We start from the raw sequence: 14,878 nt of genomic DNA, 5'->3' as shown, positions 1-14,878 counted from the left end.
TTTTCGACATAATTCTCATCCGCCAAACTTTATTACTATTATTTTTTATAAAAAAATTTATTGATAAACCGACGTTGTATAAAGATTAGTGATATTTTAATTTTTAGGGAAAACGATATCGCTTTCAACCTTTTAAATTTCTTACTTCCCCCAATGTAAATCTTAAATCACATGCCTTTGACATCACAAAAGTGGAGGTTGGAAACCTTCCATGCTCAAAAAATTGAGCTCACTTTGTGCCTCAAATTAAAATGTCCGACTTTTTTAGATAACGTATCCACATTTGATAATTTATTTTTTTAAAAAAATAAGTCATTAATTAATAACTCTAGGCTGTCTAACGTCATTTAATATATATATATATATATATATATATAGTTGGTGTGGTGTATATATGGATGGTGTAATTGTAATGTAAGCAAAGCAAAGCATGGATAACAAAATGAAGGTGAGTACGAGACACGAATTGTTTGGAGTAAAATTGAATGGAGGGTGACTAGGTCAACACAAGTTTGGTCACCTCTCTCTCTGCACTCTGCTCTCTCGACCCCACAAACCCCATTTCTTCCCAATTAATCTCCTATTCTTAGAATAATTATCATGCAATTCCCCCTCCTCCTCCTCCTCCTCCTCCCAAATCCAACCTCAACAAAACGGAAAAAATCAACCCTCTCTCCTCACATAACCACGCAAATCTCTGCGAACAGCGGCTCCTTTCTCTCCGTCTACGCCTCAGCAATGGCCGCTGTTCGCCCTCTCTTTCTCCTCCTCTTCTTCTTCTTTCTCTTCCCTCTCCGCTCCCTCTCCCTCGACTCCGACAACCAGGCTCTCCTCGCACTCAAGCAATCCTTCACCCATTCTGACGCCTTGACTTCCTGGCTTCCCAACTCCTCTCCCTGCTCCGCCAAGTGGTTTGGTGTCATTTGTTTCGACGGTTCCATCACCGGCCTCCATCTCACCGGTTTAGCCCTCTCCGGAAACATCGACGTCAACGCTTTAGCTCAACTCCGCGGCCTTCGAACCATAAGCTTCGTCAACAACTCATTCACTGGTCAGATCCCCCAATTTCACACCCTTGGCGCTCTCAAGTCTCTCTTATTAACCGGCAACCAGTTCTCCGGCCAGATTCCCGCCGATTACTTTTCCAATCTCACTTCCTTGAAGAAAGTCTGGCTCTCTTACAACCAATTCACCGGAACCATACCGGAATCTGTCACCCATCTATCCCATCTCATAGAACTCCATTTCGAGCACAACAAACTAACGGGCCGCATCCCTCCTATGAAACAAACCTCGTTGAAACAACTTGATTTGTCGCACAACATGTTGGAAGGTGAAATCCCTCAGAGCTTGTCCATATTCGACCAGAATTCGTTTAAAGGGAATGAAGGGCTCTGCGGAAAGCCCCTGCTCAAGGTTTGCACAGAGAATGATAATGAAACAGCATTAACGCCAATGCCTGCCGATGATGATGATAATAATAAAAACGATCACAAAAACGACACCGCCTTAGTGCTTTTGTTCTTTGCCATTGTAGCTTTTCTCTTCATGTTCTTTGCGTGCGGGACTTGCTCGAAGCGCAGGGACGACGAATTCAGCGTGCTCGGTAGAGAGAAAATGGCAGACGACCCGGTTGTCCAAGTGCACGTGCCGAGCTCGAATCGGAGCAGGGCGACGGCGGACTACTCGAGCCGGAAAGGGGATTCGAAGAAAGGGTCAACCAATAATAATGGAAAGAGCGGGATAAGTGATCTTATCATGGTGAATAATGACAGGGGTGCGTTTGGGTTGCCGGATTTGATGAAGGCGGCAGCGGAGGTGCTCGGGAACGGCGGGTTGGGGTCGGCCTATAGGGCGACGATGGCTAATGGGTTGTCTGTGGTGGTGAAGAGGATGAGGGAGATGAATAGGTTGCAGAAAGATGGGTTTGATGAACAGATGATGTGGTTTGGAAGACTAAGGCACCGGAATATCTTGACCCCTTTGGCTTACCATTTCCGGCGAGAGGAGAAGCTCTTGGTCTCTGAATACATTCCCAAAGGCAGCTTATTATATCTTTTACACGGTATCACATCTTCTATTTTCCCTTTCTCTTCAAAATCTCATCATTCAATTTCACGTCGAATTAATGTGTGATTAATTATGTATATATATATATATATATATATAAATATCGTGTAGGTGATCGTGGAATTAGTCATGCGGAGCTGAATTGGCCTACACGTCTGAAGATTATCAAAGGAATTGCACGTGGAATGGGGTTCCTCCACACTGAGTTTGCTTGTTATGATGTGCCCCACGGAAATCTAAAGTCCAGCAATGTTCTTCTGGGTGAAGATTATGAGCCACTCCTAAGTGACTACGCATTTAATCCACTCATCAACACCACACAAGCAATGCAAGCATTGTTCGCCTATAAATCCCCTGAATACGCAAAATACCAGCAACTGTCTCCAAAGTCTGATGTTTATTGCCTAGGGATCATCATTCTTGAAATCCTTTCCGGGAAATTCCCCTCTCAATATCATAACAATGGAAAGGGTGGCATTGATGTTGTGCAATGGGTGCTAACGGCGATGTCAGAAAACAGAGAGGAAGAAGTGATCGATCCGGAGATGGCGAGCAGCACAAATTCAGTCAAGCAGATGCTGCAGCTCCTCCAAATCGGGGCTGCTTGCATTGAAAGTAATCCAGAGCAACGGCTAGACATGAGGGAAGCCATTAGAAGGATAGAAGGTGCACAAGTTTAAGCTAGGCAGCATGCATGCATGCCAATTTGCTAGTTCCATAATTCACGTGCATGGGTTTGTAATTAAATCCCATGCATGCATATATATATGCATGCTCCATTAATGCTCATGATGATGATGATGATGATGAGCAATAGGAGAATGGAAGCTTGGAAGATGGATCAGTTGGATCGGGTAATGATGACTGCTCGCAGTGAATTGAATTGAAGTAGTGAAGAAGTAGGAAAAGGGAACCAAATCTGCAAAGTTTGAAGAGAGGAACTCTCTAATCTTAATTTTTCTTTTTCTTTTTCTTTTTTGATGCAAACTGAGATGGCTTAATTTGAGCCTTTCTTTCAAAACGCAAGCTGAGATCTAATCTACTAGGAGTTCATTAATTTCAATGAAAGGTCCTCTAGCTAGACCCTCAATTAATCTTGCTTTAATTAGCTATGTTGATAAAATCTAGGTATTCAATTCCTTTTCTTTTTTTTTTTCTTCTTCTTGTTGAATTTTTGTAAAGTTTCTTATTGTATGTTGACAAAGAATTGCCATTTTCTTCAATAAATATTTAGTTTACATGGCAACTTTGGCATGCCAATTAGCCAAGTTTATATGAAACGTGCAAATTGCCTTACCTTTTTTTCTACACCATCTTGAAAAAATTGTTACTTTCCCATTGATCTAATGCAAAAATGATCTGATTGATCTGTAATATGCTTTTTTTACTGATATTATGTCCATAATATCAATAAGGGACATAATTTAATTTTAACCCAAGCAATCTTGAGCCACATAACAATTATAAACTAAAGTTTTATCATAAAAACATAGGTATAACCATAGCCATTAGCCACATCAACTTTGGATAATAGAAAGGAAGATAAAAATATGGTAAATAGCATTACTCCATATATCAATTATGAGTCACATAATTGCTAATTAATTATAACAAAACCCATGTTCCAATTGTTTTGGTTTGGCTTGTTAATAATTAGTGACATCTAAGATCCCTATTAAACGGTTGATTATCATTTGGGTTTGGTTTGAGTCCAGTTTTACTTGGAACTAAAACCCCATCATTAGAATTAAAACACATATTTCATAACAGGTCACAAGAAATACGTACGTCCGAATTCCAACAGTTTTGTTTGATAACAATTTTCCATTCTCCCTTTTATTTTCTCTTTTTAAAACAAAAAACATTAACGAATAAACCCAAAATACAAAATACTTAAAACTACTTTCACATTTACGTCATATTAAAAACATTTTTTTCAAACTAAAAACAAAAAAAAAATTAATAAACAACCAAAAATACAAAACCTTCAAAACTACTTTCACCTTTGTTTCAAATTAAAATAATTTTCACAAAAAAAAAAAAATCCACTTAGAAATATTAACAAAAGAAAATTAATTCCGGTGTTCCAACTAAAAATGAGCCAACCCCAAATCCCTACGTCAAAATGCACAAAGACACGTGGCGTGGTCAAAACGCTATTCCTGGACGTGGGCAAAAAGTTTATTCGTGGCAGAGGCCAAAGACACGTGGCGTCACATCATAGAACTACGTGGAACCTGAAAATTTGTTTGGATATCTTTCTTGCAGACCAAACCCTTCACACTCGAAAGACTGTGACGACGAAATGTACCGGACGGCGGCAAAGCGTGTGCTTCTTCTCCGTGCACCCTCGGGTATCAATAACAATGCTCGTATCCGGTTCCCTCCCCTCCGATTCTCCACTTCTGTAAATCCTAATCAACCCCCTGAAACCCCTAACTTTTCTGATCCTGCGTCGTCGTCCTCCACATCATCGTCTACGTCTACGTCATCTTCGTCTTCGAATTGGTCAGCTTCATCCATGGCCTACGAAGCTCGGGGCCAGGAGAACCAGCGACCGAGGGTAGTAGAGTATGAAGACGAGCAAGCCCGCGTGCTTCGGGCCTCGCTTCCCCACGTGGTCCGGTCACTCATTCAATGACTGCTTGTTTAGTACCCTCTATGTGTTTGAGAAATTTTCAACGAGAATTTCAATCCCTTTTGTATTATCGTCAGAATTCCTTTATATTATATTACAGTTTGATGATGAAGATGGTGAAATTACAGGTGAGGTTGGGGTGGTCTGAGGCAGCCATGATGGCGGGTGCGAGGACGGTGGGTGTTTCTCCTTCTATAATTGGCTCTTTCCCGAGGAAAGAAGCCGCTCTTGTTGAGGTAAATAAGTATTTTATCAGGGGGGTTTGTGATTGATTTCCTAATGGTATTTTGGCAAGAAGCTCTAGCTCAACTGTGAGGTTTGTGGGCTCAATGCGTGCGTAATTTAGCAATTAAAACAAATGATGATAATTGTATGATACTTGATTTGTGGGTGAATATGATTTGGGTCCAATTGTTCAGTCGGCGTCTGTTGCATTCTGTTTAGTCATTTTGTCTTATGCAATAAATGTGCTTAGCCCTTGTTGTTGACGCGGCTTGTCAAACAGCAAGCATGTTCATTTTCTGGCAGAAGTTTAAAGGGAGGGATTTGAGTTCAGGAGGCTTTTTTGTTGGGTTTCAATGATCCAAAACTCTTGTGCACTCCTTTTGCACATCTTCTTACCAATGTTGCATACTCCTGTTAGCATTAGCATGCTAAGGACCATTGGTTTTTAAGTCGGATGTTACTAATCGACATTTGTCAGTATCTCTGGATGCTTTCTAGAATTGCTTGCAGTCTTGTGCAATAACTTTTTTTGCAGCGGAAATTGTGAGTGTTTCTCCGCATGAACACATGCTTAGTGGTACACTTGGGGTTTACCCGGCAGAACTCATTTTCGTACTTTTCAGTTTTCATCGTGGGTCTTTTTCTCAATCTTTATTTTTCCCCTTTCAGTTTTTCATGGATGAGTGCTTGCAAAGGCTTATTGATAGAACTGATTCGGGAGAGGACTTAAAAGGCATGATACCTAGTGAGCGTATCTCCAAGCTGGTTAGGTTTCGCCTAGAAATGCAAGCTCCATACATATCAAAATGGCCTCAAGCTCTTAGCATCCAGGTATCATCTTTTTCCCTGGTTCTTTTTGTTAGCGCTTTGACTTGCATTAATAAACCTGAAACACTGAAAATATCTATTTTCATTTTTGTCTGCAGGCACAACCAATGAATGTTCCAACAAGTTTTAAGCAGCGGGCGATGCTTGTAGATGAGATATGGCATGCTGTTGGTGATGGGGCGTCTGATATTGATTGGTATGTAAAGCGCACTGTCCTCGGGGGTATATACTCGACAACAGAGATATACATGCTGACTGATAGTTCCACAGGTTTGTGTTCTTTAAGTTGTTCTCAAAACTCAAGAGTTGCAACTTTTTTTTTGCCTGTTAATAAATAGTCATAATCATTCTCTGATGTGCCTTGTGTTGGGATGTTGATAATTATAATTGTGAATCATCCATCTCGTTGTTGTGTAGTATGCCACCACACCCTTCTTCTCAAAAAAAAAACTTTTTTCATGTACTTTTCTTTGGTATAAACCCCCTCTTGAATGCTTGCATAGTGCAATACGAGTGAAAACAGATTTCAAAGTGCTATGATAAATGCAATATCGTAAACAACAGAGTACTAAATTGCTTGCCATTTTCTGACAGATTTTTGTGATACATGGTCTTTCTTGGATAATCGTGTAAGAGACGCATTTGATCTGAAGAAGACCATCCAAGAGGTGGTTTCTCTCGCTTCTTTTCTGTTTTGGGTTCTTTCTAGATTTATCAATTCTAGCCATTCGAGAATTTAAGGATGGAAATGTATAACACCCTTCATTGTGGTGAACCTTTGCAGGCAACATATTTAGCAGAAGCTGTTGGTGCTGGAATGGGGAGCTCTTTGCAAGGATTTGTGAAGAAAGTTTTTCAAGGATGATCATTAATTTGAGGGATGGTTTAGAAGAAATCTATGGAAAGCATCGGGTGCTGGGTCACTTGCAGTTTGTTGCTTGGAAGAGATGCTGTGTTGGTAGTACTTTTGATGGTCTTACAAATTATCTGCGATGTTTCATTTGTCTAAATTCTTTGTCTATTGGCACAAAGCCGTTCAAGGCTGGAACCTGAATAATGTCAACTCTTTTGTTATATGCATCACTGATTTCTCCACTGTGCTGTAAGTACACCCCTTGTCACGGGCAAGAGGGAAGGATATAAGATTTACTACGATATACATATATGTACTTGGAAATCCATGTGTTACAACGATATAATACTACAAGATAAGGAAACTTCTCATTGGAGAAGGGATTATAATGCCATTGGAGAAACTACATATACAAAAGAAAAGGAAGAAATCAACAAAAGGGATATGCCTTTTTGATATATATTGTACTTGGAAATCCATGTCAACGTGTCACAAAACAGAGTGCAGGGAAAACCACATGAGCGGCATATTCAATTTCTCCGATGCCTTATTGATAAGGCATTTAAAATATTCTATGACATCCACTAAAGCAACCGAAAGAGAGTAATTCTAAAACTCATGTGAAAGCAAAAGTTAGACATTATTCTCCTCATTTTTCAGCTTTCCTTTCTCTATTTACGTGGCCTTTATGCCAACCTCCTACTACTGTTCCCTCTCAATCTTCTTGAAAGTTTCCAAGGCACAACAGGAATGGATTTTAACGAAAACCGTCCAATCGTCTGTGACAATGGAACAGGCTCTGTCAAGGTGAGTCAGTCGATCTTCTTGTTTCTTTCTCTGTAACCAAACATTATGAACTAAGTACTAACATTATTCCATGATGCAGGCTGGGTTTGCTGGTGACGATGCTCCATGTGTACTTTTTCCTAGCATAATAGGCCGGCCACGAAACAGGCATGCTATGATTGGCATTGAACAAAATGATGTCTACTATGGAGATGAAGCACAAGCAAGGCGTGGGATCCTCAGTTTAAGCTATCCCATTGAGCATGGAATAGTGAGAGACTGGGAAGCTATGGAGAGACTCTGGGAGCATACATTTGACAAGGAGCTCAGGGTCAACATAGAAGAACACGCTGTCCTCTTAACGGAATCCCCGCTGAATCCCAAATCTAACAGAGAGAAGATGGTGGAGATCATGTTTGAAGGTTTTGAAATCCCAGCCACGTATATAGCCATTCAAGCTGTGCTCTCCCTGTATGCCAGTGGCCGAACCACAGGTAAAACAGAGTTTATAATTAACCTTTGGAAGTGCGTGTTCAAATGACAGATTCTTAGAACCTTTTCTTTCAGGAATTGTCATGGATTCTGGAGAAGGAGTCACACATGTAGTCCCAATCTATGAGGGCTATGCACTTCCCCATGCCATCCACCGGCTTGATTTAGCTGGCAAAGACCTTACAGACTACCTCACCAAGATCCTAACAGAAGAAGGATACATATTCACAACATCAGCGGAAAGAGAAATTGTCAGGGACATAAAGGAGCGACTTTCTTATGTTGCAATGGATTTTGAAAAAGAACTTGGTGTGTCAAGGCCGGAGAGCTTCGAGCTGGACAAGCAATATGAATTGCCTGATGGGGAAGTTATAACGGTTGGAGCGGGGCGGTTCAAGTGCCCGGAAGCCCTGTTTAATCCAAGAATGGTGGGAATGGAGTCCAGCGGTGTCCATGAGATTGTGCTTAAGTCTATCAGAAGGTGCGATATGGACATCAGGAGAGAGATGTTTGGTAATGTGGTACTTAGTGGGGGCACCACTGTGATACCAGGCCTCGCTGATAGGTTGGCCAAAGAGCTGACCTCACTGGCACCTCCCGGAGTAAGGGTGAAGGTGGTTGCACCACCAGAAAGAAAGTACAGTGTTTGGATTGGTGGCTCCATTCTGGCTTCATTAAGCACTTTTCAGCAGGTACCTATACAAATTGGTATTGTTTTAGTGCTTTAATTTTGTATCATAATTTTTTGTTACTACAAAACCTCATTGTTGATGACTGATCGTTGGTTGTGGTTGTGTTGCAGATGTGGATAACCAAAGAAGACTACATGGAGTCAGGTCCTTCTATTGTCCACATGAAATGCATTTGAATATAAAGTTATACTGCGTTCTCTCTCTCTCTCCCTCCCTCAATGTACTCAAAATTTTTTTTTTCCTGTCAATAAAGAAGCTGAACAGTACTTAGACTATTTATATATTTTAAGTGGGGTAATAGTAAGGAGGGCGGACAATTTTATAAATAACTTGCAAATTTGATAGGGACTAATATAAAATTAGTGTATTAGAGTTAAAAAGATTTAATCTGTTTAATTAAACGGGTTGAGTTATAATTGACCTTAACCCACAAATTTGATACGAAATTTAATAGGTTAAGATAATGAATTTGATATATTTAATTAAATAAGTGAAATTAAAATTAAGTTATATACCTTATACTTTTGGTATCATTCCCAAAACAAGAAAAATGAACCCAAGCATGAAGCAGCCCAAGAAATAAATAAGTAAAAAATAAGATAAAGGTGGTTTGGTTGGTAGCAGGCATTAGTTGACTTTATAAGGCTACATGTCAGTGACCCAGAGTTTTACAACAACCGGTGCCTTGTATAGTTGTATTGGATCTTGATCGAAAAGTTTTGCAACAACCATGGTTTCTGCATCAGAGATCGTCGCCAAGTTGAATCTGACGCCCCACCCAGAAGGTGGGTTTTACTACGAAACTTTCAGAGACACCTCCGTCGTCCTCTCCAAGTCTCAGCTCCCCCCGGAGTGTAAGTTCTTTCATCAATCGCTTAATCTTTCTTTCTCAAGTTGATGATTTTTAAATCAATTTTTTTTTTTTTTTTTTTGGGGGTATTCTAGATGAGATGTAGTATTATGATTTATCTTCCCGTTTTTTATTCAGACAAGGTGGAACGCCCTGTGAGTACATGCATTTACTTCCTGCTACCGTCTGGGAGTGTGTCGCACCTCCACCGTATACCATGTGCAGAAACCTGGCATTTCTATGTGGGAGAACCAATTACGGTACGCTCTACGCACTCGAACTTTTCTCAAGACATTTATAATTCACACTTGTAAATGTTAAGTACAAGGTTTTAGGTTTTCCATTTTTTTTTTCTGGTGTTTAATGCCTCTCCTAATGCCCTTGAAAATGTTATCAGTGTATAAATGCTTCAATGGACTTGAACCACAAGCTGAATCAATATTATAACTTTTGGTCTCTATAGACTATATATATATAGATTATGCATTGCAGATCGAGAGGCATCTTAAAAAGAATCATTTTATTCTCCACTGGATTCAACTCTATACTTAATTGAATGATTAAATTCACAAATTGGTGCATTATCTATGTATATGTTTGAGGCATAGAGAGAATGTGTAGAACTTAGACGTGGCAATGTAATAAATGACTCTGTTTTGGTTGTAGATATTGGAGCTGAATGAGAAAGACGGGCATGTGAAGCTAACCCCCCTTGGACCCAATCTGATGGAGAATGAGCAACCGCAGTACACAGTGCCTCCAAACGTTTGGTTTGGTTCGTATCCTTCGAAGGACGTCACCATTTCCCCTGATGGGGCGGTGGTCAAAGCACCTTCAAGGAATGCTGAATATCACTTCTCTCTTGTGGGATGCACCTGCGCACCTGCCTTTCAGTTTCAGGATTTTGAGCTCGCAAAACGCTCTGACCTTCTTTCACGCTTCCCGGACAAAGAGCTCCTCATCTCTTTGCTCACATATCCTGACTGAACACCACCCTGCTTTGTTTTTTACCCCTCTCCTGGGTTTTTGTTCTATACTCAGCAAAATAATGCTAGACCAGCTGATCCAATCCCTTCCGAGAGAACTTTTTGGATTGGTCTTGTATTAAATCTTCAATAAATCTACAATGCTTACATTTTAGAGTCTTCTATCTTGTGGGTGATAAGACCATGGCTTTTTACACGGCCTACAAACCCAATTTATGATTGAACAGTCTCATCCGTTTAATTAAATGAATTGCATTAAAATTAACTTATATAGTCTTACATTCTTGCCTTCGACATGATAAGAATTCAGGGAACCAATATCAATTTCATGTCCAAGAAAGCATTGGCGTTCCCAAGGAAGCATCAGCAAGACCATATCCTCACTGAAATCTGAATAAAAACCATAAGCATCTTATTTAACTGTCAAAAGACATCCAGTAACCCTACAATGCCATCCAAACCATCGAACCATAATGAACATCAAGGAGAGGTAAATTATCAATCTAGGTGTCAAGTATGGGCCTATAATATGTTCCATAATTCTCTGGGGAAGGCCAGCAATGATGTTTATCCTGTGCAAAATAACCCATGAACAGCACTGCAGTATGCCTTTATGCAGAAAATCATTTCCTTGAAATGGCAAAGGCTGTAACATGCTACATCTTTGAGGTGGCTAACAAGTAAATCAAGCACGCCAAGATTGAACATGGCAACATTAGTTGTATAAAGAACCTGCTGCATGCAAATACAATTTGAAGTAACACTGAATAATCATCCCACATATTAATTAAAAATGTGGCGCCATAAAAAAAGCGGTGCCATATCAGCAACTAGTAATGATTTCAGAAAAAGCTGTGTTCAAAAACAAAACAAACTAGTAATGATTTTCGCCCAAAACCCACATGCAATGGAGGTATAGTGAAATCATCATCATTGCCTCTTAAGAGATAAAAAATACAGACTTTCCCCTCCCAGCCTCAGCTAATTAGGTCTTCATAAGTGTTGCAACTGTTTTTCTGCCCTCTCCTGAGAGATGGTGTAAATCTGGTACGCTTATCCTACGTCATTCATATTTAGGTCAGAGCCGCACTAATATTTGCGGACATGACATGATGTCATAACATGGCAGGATCTGTCAGTCAAAATCAAGGAACTCCATTCTTTTTCTCATGGAGCCCTTCAGATCTGTAGCATCCCTTTCTGCTTTCTGAGCCTGGAGAGGGGTAAAAACAGAAAACAAGAAATTCTCAACCAACTAATCATATTGAAGCAGTTCAAGGATTACACTGTTTAACCGTATCAATGTATCATCACTCGTTAAACAAATATATATACTATGTGGTGCAAGGGCTCATAGGAGAAAAGTTTTGCAAGAAATTTTCAACACTAGGAACTGGAGACTCTTTTGTTAGAGTAAACCGTACGTATTATTGTTCTACATATCTTTTCCAAAATATGCAAAATTGTCACAACATCATTACCGAATTTTGGTGAAGGCAATTCAGAAGATAATACGAACGAAGTAATGACATGAATACATGGCTAATGCGTTGGTGATTGGAATTAATGTCCAGTTATAAAAGCAGCCAAAAGCATGTACTAGGAACTTACCCTTTTTATCTCTGCTTCTGACACCCGGGTCATATGCGGTGGAAGCTCTTCCTTCTCCAAATCCTAAAGAATGAAAAAACAAATCAAGAAAACTAGAGGATAACTTTTGCAGTAATTATTAACAACAACAAAGTACAACAGTATAAGAGAGAACACATTATACCAGCTCTCCAATTAAGACAACATTCTCCCCACGGATTACATATAGACCTAAGGGGAGGTCACAATAAATGTCACCAACAATAACTCGCTCACAGGCATCTTGAAGAACAACATTAGCTGTGCATAGGGAAGAGTACTAAAGTTAATTAAGGTTCAAAAAGAAACAAAAAGGATAAGAAACATTACAACTTATCATGCTATGTGGGATGGATATTTTACCAAATTGATCAAAAGAACATAGTAGCCCCATGAGCTTTCGACCATCTCGCAACAGGACAAGAAGTTTTTCTGCAAGATATTTAAAAGTTTAAGGAGCCAAATATTTGTAATGAAGAGACTGTCTGATGTCATTTAGCTTGAATCAACGCTTTACTTAGATCTAAATGATGCAATTACAAATCAGCTTCTTTGTACAAGTGCATGCAAGATACAGTTCTTGCATTTCACAATGATGTATAAACTTCAGGACACTCAAGAAAGAAAGGCCACAAACTGAAGGGCCAAAAACAGTACACAAAAAACTCCCATAGAAAACAAAATGCTTGTAAACCCCCCCGCTCCCCCACCCCCGGAGGGGCATGCAGGGAAACAAAAGTATCAAACATAAAAGACTTTCAGCACTAGCCAATGGAAATTTATTGAATTTGTCTCATAAACCAAAAAAAAAAAAAAAGGATTTCAACATTGGAAAATGTCAAATAAGAGCCTACTGGAGCGCCAATCACAAGCTGATGTCTAGTGTTAGTCCTCAACCTTTGTTTCGTTTTGTTTATTTATTTGTTATTTATTTATGAATAGGCATCAACCTTTGTTCAAGGGAAATAGATTCCAAGAATTAAAATTTATCAAGCTTGACTGAATTAAAAGCTCCTTACGCATCCAGGTCCATTGTTATTGGGTGAAATTATGAGAAATATTCATAAAAAGTAGCTTAACTTTTGTATACTCTGCAAGCAGATCAATTCCAGAAAAAACACCAAACAGTTGGGAGTGCTTTTCAATGAGCCTAAGTAAAGCAAACATACTTGACTATTGTTGCAAGCAGATCAATTCCAGAAACACCACCAAACAAAGTTGGAAGGTGACATTTCTGATTTCATTAGTTGAACTACAGGAGGAGGTTGTGTCCAAATCTTCAAATTCGGGAGTATATATACACCAGCAAAAATAGAGGCTTTAAGAGCATTCACAATGGACTATTTATATTTAGCTTTTCTCTAAAAATCTAACAAAACTCATGAAAACACCCATTTAACAAGCTCCCTTCTCTACTTTATATTTAATTCTTGTCATAGTTCCCTACATTCCAAGAGACAAAAAGCTAAAATTATATAATTTTTTAAGCTTATTTTTTACCCTCCTCTCTCTTGATTGGTTTAAAACTAATAAAATAATAATATTTAACTCAAGTAGATAAAGGTATAGAGAGTAAGATGTTTGACTCATTTTAAAAGTGGCTCTCTAAATTTAATAAAGTGAATTTTTCTCTTCAAATTTAGCTTTTATTTGAAGAGTCCATTGCGAATGCTCTAATGTTATAAGACTATTTTGGCAGGCACTTTTTGTTTCTGTTCTAATCTTCGTCTGTTATTTCCTAGTTTTAGTTGTCATCAATATTGTCATTTTCTTCAAGAAAGTCGTTTTCTCCTTTCTACCTATGTTTCACTTTCAATGGGTTTCTTTTCCCATTGAAGGTACTAAAAAAAACGGCAGACCCATACCACAATTGGTCATGGTGCATTAGTACTTGGGAAATTCAACATTACTATAATTCTTCAGTTCCGACACCCCCAAAATGAAGCCTTGGAAACAAGAAAATGAAATTTCAAATACAAACCCCAATTAGCAACAAAACATCATCAGAGGTTCCCCATATAAAAATTGATAAAAACCCCAATAAAAGAGAGCAAAAATAATCTGTAAGTCAAACAGTAACCAAATAATGAACCTATTCCATTGGATTCTACAAAGCAATTGCATCCAATAGTAATAAGAGAAAAAGAAAAACTTCAACAAGCAATTAGATTTCAGAAAAACATACAAAACCCGATATTATTAGCAAATCATCTAGCAACCCATTTGCATATGCCTTCAAATCCAACCTTCAGACAGGCGAACAAACACAAAGAGAGCAAAGGAAAAGAGAGAGTACTGTCAAGATAGCTAGCAAGAGAGGTGGAGAGCAAGACATCTTCAGGGCCAGCCCACGACATGGAGCTCACTCTTTCTCGTTCACCTCAACAAAAACCCAACAGTCCCTCCAAAGCGTCCTCAATTTGCATTGGCTTTCCAACCACACCTCCAAAGAAAAACCAAAAACCAACAAAAAAAAAGAAACCCAAAAGGCCAAAAAGCTCTCTCACACCAAACTTAAACCTCTTTCTTCACAAAATCTCCACCAAACCCAAATCAGCTGAGTTAGGTTTAGACCTTTTGATCACCGGCCTTTGAGCAAAGATTTTTCATCTTCTTTAAGTTTCTCTCTCTCTTTATTTGTGCGACGGTGCTGAGACAGAATTTAGGCTTCCCCTTTGGCCTTTGACCTTTGGGAAAAGCTTTGATTGCGGTTCTTTACAATTATGACTTAGAAGTTGTGAACCGTTGGATTGGGTCCAAATCATTGAGGTTTGTGCCAAGAGATGGATGAGATCCACTAGCTCTTGACATAATCATGCACCGCTTAAC

General features: G+C 39.2%; 5 protein-coding genes across 5 annotated transcripts; 4 read left to right on the top strand and 1 right to left on the bottom strand.

The window, feature by feature from the left end:
• Positions 1 to 638: 638 nt before the first annotated feature.
• On the top strand, positions 639 to 3,191 carry LOC132166455 (pollen receptor-like kinase 3). Its single transcript, XM_059577270.1, has 2 exons — positions 639 to 2,065; positions 2,182 to 3,191. The coding sequence occupies exons 1-2, from the start codon at positions 739 to 741 to the stop codon at positions 2,748 to 2,750; spliced, it is 1,896 nt and encodes a 631-aa protein (XP_059433253.1). The 5' UTR covers positions 639 to 738; the 3' UTR covers positions 2,751 to 3,191.
• Positions 3,192 to 4,298: 1,107 nt separating this feature from the next.
• LOC132165404 (uncharacterized) lies at positions 4,299 to 6,856 on the top strand. Its single transcript, XM_059575946.1, has 6 exons — positions 4,299 to 4,690; positions 4,837 to 4,944; positions 5,603 to 5,764; positions 5,860 to 6,031; positions 6,356 to 6,429; positions 6,546 to 6,856. Exons 1-6 carry the CDS (start codon positions 4,376 to 4,378, stop codon positions 6,624 to 6,626), a joined length of 912 nt encoding a protein of 303 aa, XP_059431929.1. The 5' UTR covers positions 4,299 to 4,375; the 3' UTR covers positions 6,627 to 6,856.
• A 95-nt stretch (positions 6,857 to 6,951) lies between these two features.
• On the top strand, positions 6,952 to 9,383 carry LOC132165403 (actin-100-like). The gene is made up of 4 exons (XM_059575945.1): positions 6,952 to 7,421; positions 7,501 to 7,894; positions 7,968 to 8,584; positions 8,695 to 9,383. Exons 1-4 carry the CDS (start codon positions 7,365 to 7,367, stop codon positions 8,758 to 8,760), a joined length of 1,134 nt encoding a protein of 377 aa, XP_059431928.1. The 5' UTR covers positions 6,952 to 7,364; the 3' UTR covers positions 8,761 to 9,383.
• On the top strand, positions 9,297 to 10,574 carry LOC132165405 (uncharacterized; the record flags this gene model as incomplete). Its single annotated transcript, XM_059575947.1, has 3 exons — positions 9,297 to 9,438; positions 9,573 to 9,694; positions 10,101 to 10,574. Coding segments are annotated over 3 exons (585 nt in total), but the record flags the coding sequence as incomplete, so codon positions are not given.
• Positions 10,575 to 11,101: 527 nt separating this feature from the next.
• LOC132166538 (sm-like protein LSM1B) lies at positions 11,102 to 14,746 on the bottom strand. Its single transcript, XM_059577366.1, has 5 exons — positions 14,346 to 14,746; positions 12,413 to 12,481; positions 12,195 to 12,310; positions 12,032 to 12,094; positions 11,102 to 11,633 (listed from the first exon to the last, which is right to left on the bottom strand). Exons 1-5 carry the CDS (start codon positions 14,404 to 14,406, stop codon positions 11,556 to 11,558), a joined length of 387 nt encoding a protein of 128 aa, XP_059433349.1. The 5' UTR covers positions 14,407 to 14,746; the 3' UTR covers positions 11,102 to 11,555.
• Positions 14,747 to 14,878: the final 132 nt, after the last annotated feature.

This window comes from Corylus avellana, chromosome ca11, assembly GCF_901000735.1.
Source record: "Corylus avellana chromosome ca11, CavTom2PMs-1.0".
NCBI classification, from domain to species: domain Eukaryota; kingdom Viridiplantae; phylum Streptophyta; class Magnoliopsida; order Fagales; family Betulaceae; genus Corylus; species Corylus avellana.
Note: the sequence above shows the minus strand (reverse complement) of the source record. Positions and strands in the feature narration are given on the sequence as shown.